This window comes from Zosterops lateralis, assembly GCF_965231275.1.
Source record: "Zosterops lateralis genome assembly, chromosome: 4".
In the NCBI taxonomy this organism is placed as follows: Eukaryota; Metazoa; Chordata; class Aves; order Passeriformes; family Zosteropidae; genus Zosterops; species Zosterops lateralis.
In genome coordinates this window covers 40,827,152-40,839,694 of record NC_139765.1, presented here as the reverse complement: position 1 = coordinate 40,839,694, position 12,543 = coordinate 40,827,152, and the positions used below count along the sequence as shown (strand labels likewise).

Here is a 12,543-nt window from a genome sequence, read left to right as displayed (position 1 = left end):
CTGACATCTTCTCATTGTGTTTCAGTTTCTGGTCTCCAGTGTGGTACAAAATCAAGATGTGACATTTGTGAATAAGAATAATTTTAGGAAAGCTGAGTGGTCTTTTGTGACTCTGTGGACTTCTTTCTTTGCTGCTGTGTGTAATAGAAGATAAGGCATGGGTAACTTACTGGTTGGAGGGATGGAAGGATGGTTTTTGTTTTGTTTTTTACCTCTTGCAATTACAAATACTAGTAAAATAGCAATCTTTTTGTGCTTCAGCAAAAAATGAGTATTTGGAACAATACATTTGTGTGCTCATAGTTCCTCTGTATATTTTGTGACACTGAGAAGAGTGTTAAGGTAAGATGGCATTGCCACTGATGTGGAGAATGTGGCAGGTTTAAGTTCTGTGTATGGAGGAGCAGTGTATCTGGTTTATGTGTGTCCTCTCAGTTGAAGAAACCACAGTATAGTTAGCATAGCTTTCTTCAAGTCAAAGGCAGCCACTGGCAATGTAGCCATCTCTGAGGTCTCCACTCTTTACCCTAAGTGGAGGGAATAAGGAACCACAAGAGTTTACCATCAGAGCATATAAGTGCTACCATGTACCTGGTTGGAGAAAAAAATTAAGAAAAATGAATCATTGCATTAATGAAAAGATCCAGGCTGCTTGAACATGCTGTTTTTTAAATTGCTTTAAGTTTTTTCAGAGGAGTCTTCCAAAGATGCTTTGTTTTCAATTATTTTTTTCTTTTCCCCTTATAAAAATTAGAATGATGAATTTACGTCCAATACTTCTTACAAGATAGCTCAAGGATTAATATCCTTTGCCTTCCCTACACATTTCAGTAGAGCTCACTGGTGGCAATCATCTCACTTCTCTTTAGACTTGCATAACACTTATATTTGCATCTAAACTACTTGTCCAGGCTCACTTAAGCCAGAGTAACAGCCACTTCTCAACCACTGGAAAACAATTTGTGGTCTAAGAGCCTTGTTTCTTTTGGGAGTTAGAGGAGGGAGATACAACTGATCCTTCAAGGGAAGTGTTGACAGAGCAGATGTCTAAAGCAGAGCAGGGGACTCATGCCCTCATTCTCTCTGCCAACATGTATAGTTGCTGCAGTCTCCCATGCAGACAGTACCTATACTAAGGATAGGAACCTTAAAGCTTTTGCAGATTTGGTTCTTATGGTGGCAAAAGTTCTTAATGTTTTACTGAGGAGAGCAAGGAGGCATTGGAAGAGCAAGCCAGCCTACAGTTTCTTCCTTTTTCAGGAAGAACAGTTTGGGTGAATAAAGGGTAAGTGCTGTTCACATCAGATTCTAGACTGGGTATGTATTGGTTCCAACATGGAGACAGAAGGCTGTACACCAGGTGTCTGCAGATATTCTAAACAGAGTGTGCTAGACTGAATCTGTGCTTTCATGCCTTGTCAGAAAGTGAGCATTTTTACAAGCAACTAAACTAATTCAGTTTGTATACCCAGAAACATTGCAGCACAGAGGAGATGAGAAGCCAGCTGGAGGAGAGGTATCCTTTTGTATTAACTAGAATGAAGAGGAACAGGGATTAATCCTTCTGTGCTACTCTACCACTTTGGACTATTTCCCTAGGCAGTTACCCTTTGTTAATCAAATGTGCTACTTGAGTAACACTTTTTCTGTTTTCTTTTGGGTTTGTTTTTGCTTTTGCTTTTTGTTTTGTTTCTTAATCAAAGCAAAAAGAAAGAAGAGCATTAAACAGTGAGGGGCAGCTATGGAGATAAATGTGTTTGATAAGTTGACTGCAAAATGGCTTACCCTGTTTGGAAACCACAGCCCATCATCTCCCATATGGTGTTCTGCTGAGGCTGTAGACAGCTTTGCATTTTTAGAGTAAGGCAAAGGATTGTCAAATGATTTAAGGTGAGAATGGAGGGGTTTTGTCCTTTTCTCTTTTCTTGTTCCCAGGATCTGTCCCTTATGTAAATAAGATGCTAAGTTTGGCTGCATCATGCTTTTGTGTGTAGGCAGTTTCCCTCTGGGACAGTTCCCCAGAATTAACCAAATGGCATCCAAGGCTGTGTAAAAACTAGAAAAAGAATGCTTTGACTCTGAATTGTCGATGGGAGGATATCAGAGATGTTGGTTGACAATATTTTTTTTAATTTCCAGTGGAACTTGCACTGGCATGAAATTTGTTTTGTGGATCTCTTAGCCAAGCGGTAAGCAAGGCCTGCAGTTATAACTTGATAATGATAATTAAGCTACAAATATGTATGCTAAATGAAAGAAATTGTAGAAGATGTGGAAGAGACACAGATTGGAGTCAGGCAAAAGCTGAAAGCATAATCTGAAACAGTAGGTGCAAGGAGTAAATGGAGGAATTGGAGTTGACTGTTTCACTTAAAGGGTAACTAGCATATGGAACAAGTTACCTGAGAGGGACATTGACATAAAGAGTAGAAATAAATTCCAGACAAATCTCCGGAGACAGTTGAAACATATGGAAAGAAAAAAAACGAACTGGAAAGTATGGTGGAGATCAAACAAGCAGGCAGACTTGTTGGGCTGGAGATAGGTCATTCTCCAGATAATGAAATTCCATTGTCTGGTAGACTGATGGAAAATCGCTGTTCAGGCCCTAGAGAATATTTTTCTTTCACAGTAGCAATGTAGTTGAATGGAGTGGCAAAACTTCAGTTCATGCTCTGGATTTTTGAAGGCATCTTCCTTTCCTTAGAGTCTGTGCATGGTTCAAACTGTAAAAGCATTTTCACACAGAAGCCTGTTAAGGTGCACTATTGCCCTGTCTCTGACTCAGACAGGAGTGTCCTTCCTGCTCCTCAGTGATAGATACATCATTGCCATTAACGAAACTTTTTTCCCTCCTTATGCCAGGAAATGTCTAGTGCTGAATTCGTGTTTGCAGTTTTCCTTAGTGTATTTAACATAGACAAGGCATGGTTAAGAATGGATTATGTAGAAACTGTTCAGAATTTCCTTTCATCTTAATTGAGGCCATTTGCCTTCAGATCAAAATGTCACTGACTTAATAGCACAGGAAAAAAATATAAAAGTGAAGATTTACTGTCATAGCTAATGAGAAAATTTTATAGTACTGTCTTTCAAAAGATATTTAATTTTCAGGATGTGGAAAAGCTTTAATATTTTAGGGAAACTATGGGAAATTATATAATTTTTTTTTCTTCTGGCATTGAGACTCAGAATGAACTATTTGGCAGTTATTTGAAAGTTATGAATAGTGAACAAAAGCAGGGAAAAAAAGAGAGTAAAGGGAAAAAAATAAACTATGTAATAAAGTATGTAGCAGTGATATTGCAATGAATGTGATGTATCTTTATACCAAGTTGGCTGGTGACTTACAAGAAAAATAATGCTGAAAGGGAATGGATTTGCAACTATGTGTCTTTTTAATTCTGAGTATTGATGTAAAGAAAATCTGTTATCATTTTGATGACCTTGTTTTAGAAAAACGACTACCTTTACCCTGCCAAACCCCACCTTTAGCCTCAAAACCAACCATCAATCAAAACTAGAAACTGGCGGAAGAAAACTTGGATAATGTTGGATCATTCCTCTTTAGCTATTATTTTTGTGCTGGCATGATTTCCTTCACTCCAGCTCTTGAGCTTCTCAGGTAAAATAATGAATCAGCTAACAGTCCAGATATTGTAAATGATGCATTCATGTATGTGATATCATAATTGGAGGAGGATTTCCAGTGTGCTGGCAAGCAGGGATTGACAATAATTATTACATGAGTATAGGAATTGTAAAGGATCCTACAGCTCATATTATCAGTTCCTTTTTTTTTTTTTTTTTTTAATCTGAACTGTGTGTTTTTCTAGTGAGTCAGTCTTTATTTTTCTTACAGGAAATACTGACTGAATCATAAAACTAGACCATTTTCTTACAGCATGTGCAAGAATTTGCAGCCTTTATACCTGCAACACTGTGGAATTCTGTTCATGGAAAAATATTTTGTGAGACTGTTAATTATGACAATAGTTTTTAAAGTTGCCTTTTTTTTCCCCTAGACTGTTTACACCATGGCTCAGTTTCCTTTCCCACAACTGGCAGAATTAAGGGAGAAATACACATACAATATTACTCCTTTCCCTGCAGCAGTAAAATCAACTTCATTTTCAGGGTAAGTTTGAAATCCACTGCTTATGGTGTATAGAGTTATTGTTTACCCTCTGCAGATGATGAAAAGGCAGGTGGATCCTCCCTTCTATGCTTCTAAAAAATATTTAAATGGTCAGTAATGTTCACATTTAAGAATGTATCTTCTTTACTTCTTTTATGTTCTCTTTTGACAGAAGGTTAGGCAGAACCAGAGACAGCGATGATGAGAATGACTTAGATGATGAAGACTCAATTGCTAATGCAATTGGTTGTCTTGGACCATTAAGTGGGTTTTTGGCACCAGAGCTCCAAAAATACCAAAAACAGATGAAAGGTAAAGTGACTTTTTTAATTTTGGAAAATGCAGTTAAAATCTATATGACCTGGCAGAAATCGTCTGCAGGCCTGTGTGTGAAAGCTGCTATGGAAAATGTGTTTTCTATTCACATTGATGTTACAGCAAATGACTTGCTCTGTGCTCCATGAAGATGTTGTCAAAGCCAGGTTGGAAGGCTGTAGGTGCACAGTAAATGATGGTGTGAGCTAAGGATTTGGCTACAGTAATGGTTAACAAAACTACCCCATAGTGTTGCCCACACACAAAAAAAGAAGCGTATGTTAAAAAAATTCCACCCTAAATCCATGCATATTTCTGAGACAGCTGTTAGGTAGTCAGCATTTTCTGCAGGGTGTACCTTTAATAAGTGATCTCGATCTTTATTAGCATATGCATGGCTAATACTGGAACCTATCAGCAGTGAGTAATTCTGTAAGTGATTTCACTGCCCTTTTGGCCAAACCTTCAGATTGTTGTATGTTTTGGATACATATTCACATAAATGTGAATGTATTCACACTTTTAAAAAATATTTATAGTTTAGGGTGTTTTGACAAAATGTCACTATTTTTCAAATCCTTCTGTGCTGAAACAAAATTTCTTGACAGAATTGTGTGTACACCAGTGCAAATTCTCTATAAGCAGATCAAAATGTTGATCCATACAAGAAAAGCAAAGAACATTTGTTAACTTGCTACAGCCTTTATGAAATGGTACTGGATCAACAGTGATTTCACAGTATCTTGGGAGAGGCCATTTTTATTTATCCCCAATTCACCACCACCTTACCCTCAAAAAAACCCCAGACTGATGTAACAGTTGCTGTTCACACTTCATCATTCTTGTGTCTTGGTTTTGCTGAGACTTGTAAGCTGCAATTTTCCTCTCGATTGCTGTGGTGTTTTGTTTTTCCCTTCCTGAGGGACTCTCTACCTGCTGCTTCAAACTAGCACTTAGTCAGAACATCAAATTGCTGTTGCAAACTAAGCCAAAGACAAATAAACATTCCTTGAAAAAGAATTATCCCCCTGACCCTGGAGTGCCAGGTTGGTGCATCAGAAACAGCTGTGAAAATAAATTGCCCTGCTGCTGTTGCTCTGCAGCTGTTGGTCAGAGATACTCTCAAGTTGTCTGATCCTCAGCTGCTCTGTGCATATCCCTTTTGTTGCTACTAGCAGCCTTCTCCCTGTGGTGTTCTGTTTCTTGATGCTTCTTGCTGGTAGCACTACGTTGGTGGTTTAATCTCATGCCTGCTTAACTGTAAATGCATTTTATGACTTGCATTGTTGGCCTCTATGACAACCGAGTATCTTTAATAGTCTGTTACTGAATTACTTCAGTGGTGGCTTGGTGTACTTTTGGACATTTGAAGAGCTGTGCTTATAACTTTGCATTGCCATGTTAATTGTCTTTTTTATTCTTTAAAATAAATAATGCTATTCTTAAGCAGTAGTGCTATTTATAATACTTAGTGTAAATAGCCCAACTTAGTTAAATATGCATATTATAATAAACTTTTAAATTAAAGACTACAGTTAAATAAGATGGTAGGAATCAGGCACAGATTTCCCTTGGAAATAATCTCTAGAAGTACAGATATATCTCTTGAGTATGTCAATTTACTCCTCATGTCCACTTTATTCCCTCCTTCTACAGATCAGAATGAAGAACAAAATCTTGGTTCCAGTAACATTGCAGAATTAAGTCCAGGAGCAATAGACTCTTGCAGAAGTGACTATCACACTGCTTTTAACAGCATGATGATGGAGCGTATGACCACTGATATTAACGCACTGAAAAAGCAATATTCCAGGATAAAGAAGAAGCAGCAACAGCAGGTTCACCATGTGTATATCAGAGCAGGTAACACATCAAGATGTGCTTAATTTCCTGATTTATTATGAACTAACTTCATCAGGCAAATGACATTCTTTTACATTTAACCAAATAGACAAAATAAGAAAGACCAATGAAATACATTAAATTAGTAGTAAAGTGGGTACCACTTCATGCAGACAGAAAACAAGAAGGTGATATTTTTTCTTCTTTTGTCAGGATCTGAAGATGATGACCCTGGGATTTTCTTAGGTCCCAGGGACCAACTAAACAATGGTATTTAAAAGTGGCTTTGTTATCTTGGGTGCATTGTGGTGATCTCTCTGATTTAAAACTTTAAGTCTTTGGCATTCTTGGAATTGACATACTGATCCACTGGAAAAAGTGAATGCAGAGATGAGGATGCTTCAGATCATATGTCAGGTAGATTCCTAGCTGGTCTGTGTTATCCAGACTCTTCTGAATTCATCTGGGCATGGCAAATTATGCAACTGAAGGAACTGGCTTACATGTTCCTTTGTGGCTGGCAGTTTCCCTAGCCATAATGATACTGTTGTGAGGACTGAGGTGGACATCAGCCCCTTATTTAAAAACCCATGTTATGAAGTCTGTCTCCCTAGTTGTCAGACTCAACAGTGCAGGGGTTGGCATGAAATGCAAAGCTGAAGGTTTTACTGGGTGTACAAGCTGAGCACAGCCCACTCCACTCATTCCTCCCTGCTTAGGTGTCATTTTTCTAAGTTCACCATTGAACCATGCAAGTGGGTCACTGTGGAGAATTTTTATTTCTCTTCTAGATTGTCTAAACCTGTGCTAGCAGGAGCATTGGAATACATGGAGCTGCAACTTTTCATTTACATGATTTAGAAGGATTTTTTTTTAATTTTAATATTAGTGAAGTGTTTGCTTTGAACAAAGGCTGTAACCAACAGAAACAGTGCAAACAGTAAAATGTTGATTTCCAAGTATGCCAACCCCTACCTTCCAAACACAAATCTTTCTAATCTTACTAATCATGATACAGGGCTGGGTCTGTCACTTAATCAAACTGTCATCTAATCACTAATTCTGAGTCTACTCCTCTAGCTTAATAAGACGTGGTTTTATACATTAAAAGTACTTTAATGCGTTTTCCATTTTCCAGTCACACAAGCTTCATGGAGAGGCTTATGTGACTGACCTGATATGGAGACTGAATAGCCTCTTGCTGTTGGAAGGTAAATGAAGGAGAGGGAAAATATCAGAAGCCAATATTAATATTAAACTATCAGTTTCAGTGCAATTCCAAAAATCAAGAAGCTATTTTTTAAAATTATTTATTTTCATGGTATTCCTGGCTCAGGACTTACCCATAGGTGCAAAGCACTGAGGGAGAGGAGAAAATCCTTATATAGAAGGTGCTGCTTTGTGTTCAACTCTAAGACATAAGTGAAATTTAGTCATGATTTTTGAGTTTGGATTGTTTTTTTAAAAATACATTCTGTCTTAGAAACCTTTGCCCTACCTCAAGAAAAGTATCAAGTTTGGTGGTAGATCCTTAGAACATTAATTTGTTTTGTTCTTTAACAATACTGTGTTTCTTTTAAATGCTTTCTTTCAGACAAGGGGCCAGTTACCAGCCTCCTCCCTTCTCAGGTAAACCATTCCCCAGTGATAAACCACCTCCTTTTAGGAAAGAAGATGAAATTGAATAACAAGTCTCTCAAAAACGCTGTTATTCACATCCCAAGCCATGCTACAGGGAAGATGTCTCCCATTCCCCAAGAAGATCTTAAAACAAAACTGAACTCTCCGTGGCGCACTCACATCCGAGTTCATCGGAAGAACATTGCTAGGGCCAAAGGCCAGCTGGGCTACGGGGATACCATAGGACTAATAGATGAGCAGAGTGAGAGCTGTAAAACAAATAGTCCTGGTGCAAAAGAGGAGACTTCCAAACATTCTGACTTTGGAGAAAGAGAAGAAGGTGGTTTGGATGACAGGACTACTCGGAAAGCTGACCAGCAGTCGTCTGAGCCTGCCTCTACGGACAGCAGTACAAACATGACCGTGGTTCAGCTAAAACTGGAAGCACTGGAGCTCACCTCAGATACCCAAACCAATGTGGAACCAACATCCCATCAGTCCAGCCAGCCACGTTTATCAGAGTCTTCCACTTCCTCCAGAGACAGTGGAAACCTGGCTAAATCGCCCCAGCCTGGGAACCCAAAGCCCCAAGTCTTCAATCCTTTTCCCAGCGTCAAGCCTCTCCGAAAGTCAGCTACAGCCAGGAATTTAGGGCTGTATGGCCCCACTGAAAGAACACCAACTGTACACTTCCCACAAATGAGCAGAAGTTTCAATAAATCTGTCAGTGGCAACAGCGGGACCAGGAAACGATGATGTGCTACCTGGTACTTACTATTTCTGACAAAAACAAAAGAATTTGTATTGCCATTTTTTTTTTTTAATGTGTGCATGTGTATGTGTGTCCCAAAGCATTTCTAATTGCTAATTAAGTAACAGGGACAAAAGTGGTTACCAGAAATATAGACGTGTGTCTTTGAAAATTGTAATTCTGTGTTGTTATGGGATAGATTAGTGAAGATGCACTCTGGCACCCTATTGTTAATTCTGATGGTCCTGTGGAAAATAAACATTAATTTGCAATGTGAAGTATACTGTTTCCTAAGGTCTAACTCAGACATTAAATCACCAGCTGCCTTTAACCCCTCAGCCCCCCATGGCTGCCTCCTGTCTTTCTGAGCTCGAAGGACAAATTGTCCAGTGCAGCAGACAGGTGTAACAGTTTTTGTGACTGTTAAGCAGCTTCCTCTCCAACCTCATCATCACGCTCTGGGAGTAGCTGGAGAAGCCACGACTTACAGAAGCACAAGCAACCCTAGCAATCAAAAGTGTCACTTTGTGACATGTGGCTTCAGATAGTCTTGAACAACATTTTCTGCTTCTCTTCCCACAGCAACTCTCTGCTGCTACTATTTTTTAATATAAACCTAAACATTAAGCATGAGAATAGCAGATACAATTCCACCCACAACACAGGTTTGCTCCTTCTCTGTTACGTGTGTACATACATTTCTGTTACTTACTGCTGGAGAGTTGCAGCACTGTAAAATTAGTAACTAGGTACAACTATTTGTAGAGTTGTATGATTATTATTCCGACGCATCTGGCTTCACTGGATTTAAAAGCTATTATCTAGATTAGACTTGTAGTTAAATAATATTTGCCAGTTTAACAGTAGGTAAAATATATGAATGTTCCAAAGTAGTTTAGGGGTTTAAATTCTATAAATAGAGTGATTAGATACTTAGAGTGCCACTTCCCATTAAAAGCCAACACATCAGCCACTATGTTAATGGGATGTGCCCTTGGGCTTCCATGTCTTGGTTTCTGTTTGGTGTGAAAGTGATAAACTGAGTATTTATTTCCAAATCAAAAAGCAGAGCTGATGAATAATGTAAGACAAGTATTTATCTATCTATCTATCTATATAGATAGATAGATAAAATAGAGGCAGATAGAGAAACTAAAGAGAGATCATTCAACTTCAGGACTGCAAAATCAAGTACTCAAACTCCAAGAAATCAGGTGGTTCTTAAATCATTGCAGCTCTGTCAAATGGTATGTACTGACTGTGATTCATTACCTTGATTCCAAGTTTCCTGTGGCATAAAAGGGCCAGTATTTTAAACTGCAGTAATGGTGAATCAGCACCATTGTAGGTAATACCTTACTTGCTTTTAAAATTCTTTGTTAAATTTCCAAATTAACATATCATTATCTATTAATGTATTCCATAACCTATAGTATGTGATACCAGTTTCACTGTATACCATAATTTATAAGCTGTATAATATACTCTGTTCATGGCTGTGGGAACAATTTTATTTTGCTGTTATTTCATATAAGTGTATGCATATAAAATAGTGTACAAGTATGAACACTATAAATATAAAACAGATGTAGATCAGATCTTGCCCTGCCTTATTTCCAGGTGATAGTAGTATTGTCACTGATGATTACTTACAGCACTAAGTAAATTTAAAATAATGTAGAATTTAGTCATTGATTATGGACTGTATGTGAATTGTTTTTGCACTGAATTAGAAGAAATGGACTTCTCAAAAATTTTCCTCTGAATCATCTTCCCCAGTTTTTCTTAGCTTCAGTGTGTCACGCGGCTGTATGCTGAACCCATACAAATAAAAGGACTGTCAGTCTGCCAAACCTGCTAAAATGGTCCAAGTATGTGCATGAATTTGCAACATTTTGTGAAGCAAGCAGTAGGAAATCAGTAAATTATGCAACACATTCTAATGATTCAGAACGAATAATAATTTACTAATGTGCACTCAGGTCTTGGACTGTTAGGATTGAGGTGAAGGAAACACAGCTACTCAGTGCATTAGTTTGCTGATGCTTGCTGCAGGAAATTTCCTGAAAGTACTGCTTGATGAGAAAATAGAATGTCACTTGTTGGAATCCAAGGCACCCCTCTGGGCGCCCTGGAAGGTCACAGACCTCGGCAGAGAGGCCTGGGACCCGAGAAAGAGGGTCTGGGGTCTGTGCAGGGGGGTTTGCCTGGCACAGAGCCCAGGAAGACACAGGCTTTGATTTTGGTCCATGTGAAAATCATCCAACACAGAGAAGAATTACAAGTCACAAATGTGTAAAAGACAGTAGTGTAGTTTATCACCATGTAGAAGATTTTGAAGTTTTGGGATTTTTAGAATGTAGATGCAAGGGGACAAGATGGTGGAATTAGGGTGGAACCCTGAGTTCTTCTTCTCCCTTGGCATCCATCTTCTGCAGTGATGTGGGTACAAAGTAGTTTCAGTGGATTGGGTCAAAGTAGAAATTACTCTGTTAGTATAGGTGATAGGCATTGATTGGTATGAAATGGTAAATAATAACCATGTAGTTATCTGAATAAAAGCAGAGTGACCTCCCATCACGGGGAGAGTCACATCGTGTCCAAGCTGCTGTGAACATCTTGGCCGGACACAGAGAATTGTAAGATAAGAATTAATAAACAATGTGAGAAACCAAGACCTTGAGACTCCACATCATTCTCATGCTGAGCTCAGCACAGACTCAGACTCAAACACTTCAGAGGTCAGAGAGGGAAAAACACTCCCTTGGACCCACATGAACCACCAGCCTTGGAATCCCGGGTCATAAAAAACCCTAATAAACCTGAGAGTCACGTTAGCTGCTTCAAAGGTACATGTCTGAACCTCAAAGGATATTCACTCTCTATCTGAACTACTGTTGGAGCATACAGCAAAAGCAACTTCATTGCCTAGTACTGAGACAGAACATTAAGATGAGGTCCAGAGAACCAGGGGGCTCCAGAGAAGTTTCCCATTATTTTTCCTTAAAGAATCCCTTGAGCAATTGAGGTCTTGTGATGAAGCAAGTTGTGCTTGGAAGAGTGGTATTGCAGCACTGGTGGTGCTGGGATATATGATGGTGGTAGTTTGCTCTGTAAACACTATGTTCTCCTTGAGCCTTCTTGTTCTAATGCTCTCTTCCCTGTGACCAAGTGACATTTCCATTTATTGGGACAGATTTCCAAGTGGAAACAGGTCCACAGCTATTCAGAAATTATTTGAGATTGTCTATGTTTTGGGGGTAAAAATAGCAGATAGTAGAATTGCTGTCAGCAAAAATTGATTTCATCCACGACTGCAACTATAGCTATAGTGCAAATTTGATTTTGTGTGCCTCACAAAAATCCTACCTCCATTCAAAACAACCTGAGTGGTTGCTAGAAAGATAACAAAACATTATTTTATGCAAAAGTAAAATGCAGCCCTTTACCCTGGTATTTCCAATTCAGGTAAAAGCTCATTTTCAAAATTCAAGACTAAAAATCTGTATCAAACTTTCACATCTATTTTAAACCATGTGAAGTTTTTCATAGAGAAAAAAGGTGAGTAGTTTCACTGTACTGCAGTTTTCCTTGACCTTCTTTGCAAGGAGTTATCTTGTGCCCATCCATGGGCAGTAGTAGCATCTGGCTGAGTGGCAGGGAGCCAGTATCATCTGACACCAGCTCCACTGAAGTACCATGAGACAGAAAACTCATCCAAATGCATCCCTATCCTAGTCAACACTTTGTTTGCTCCAGTTTTTCTTGCTTTTTGTGGGTGATTCATTCAGGGAGGGGGTTGTCATAGAGGCCTGCCAGTGATTTGAGACACGCAGTGGTCCGAGACACCAGACAAGCACCCTCAGGCTGTGTGCCA

General features: G+C 38.8%; 1 protein-coding gene across 4 annotated transcripts in view; it reads left to right on the top strand.

The window, feature by feature from the left end:
• TBC1D30 (TBC1 domain family member 30) overlaps positions 1-11,306 on the top strand; it is a gene marked incomplete at its 5' end in the record, with an annotated part of 50,698 nt that extends 39,392 nt beyond the window's left edge. For 2 of the 4 annotated variants that reach the window (XM_083859014.1, XM_083859015.1), the window contains 5 exons: positions 4,026-4,138; positions 4,311-4,450; positions 6,110-6,316; positions 6,509-6,565; positions 7,890-11,306. In XM_083859014.1, coding sequence (XP_083715140.1) covers positions 4,026-4,138; positions 4,311-4,450; positions 6,110-6,316; positions 6,509-6,565; positions 7,890-8,671 — 1,299 coding nt within the window. In that variant the 3' untranslated portion in view covers positions 8,672-11,306. The remainder of the gene's footprint in view (positions 1-4,025; positions 4,139-4,310; positions 4,451-6,109; positions 6,317-6,508; positions 6,566-7,889) is intronic. The other 2 variants (XM_083859016.1, XM_083859017.1) reach the window with 1 other exon arrangement.
• Between the last annotated feature and the right edge of the window lie 1,237 nt (positions 11,307-12,543).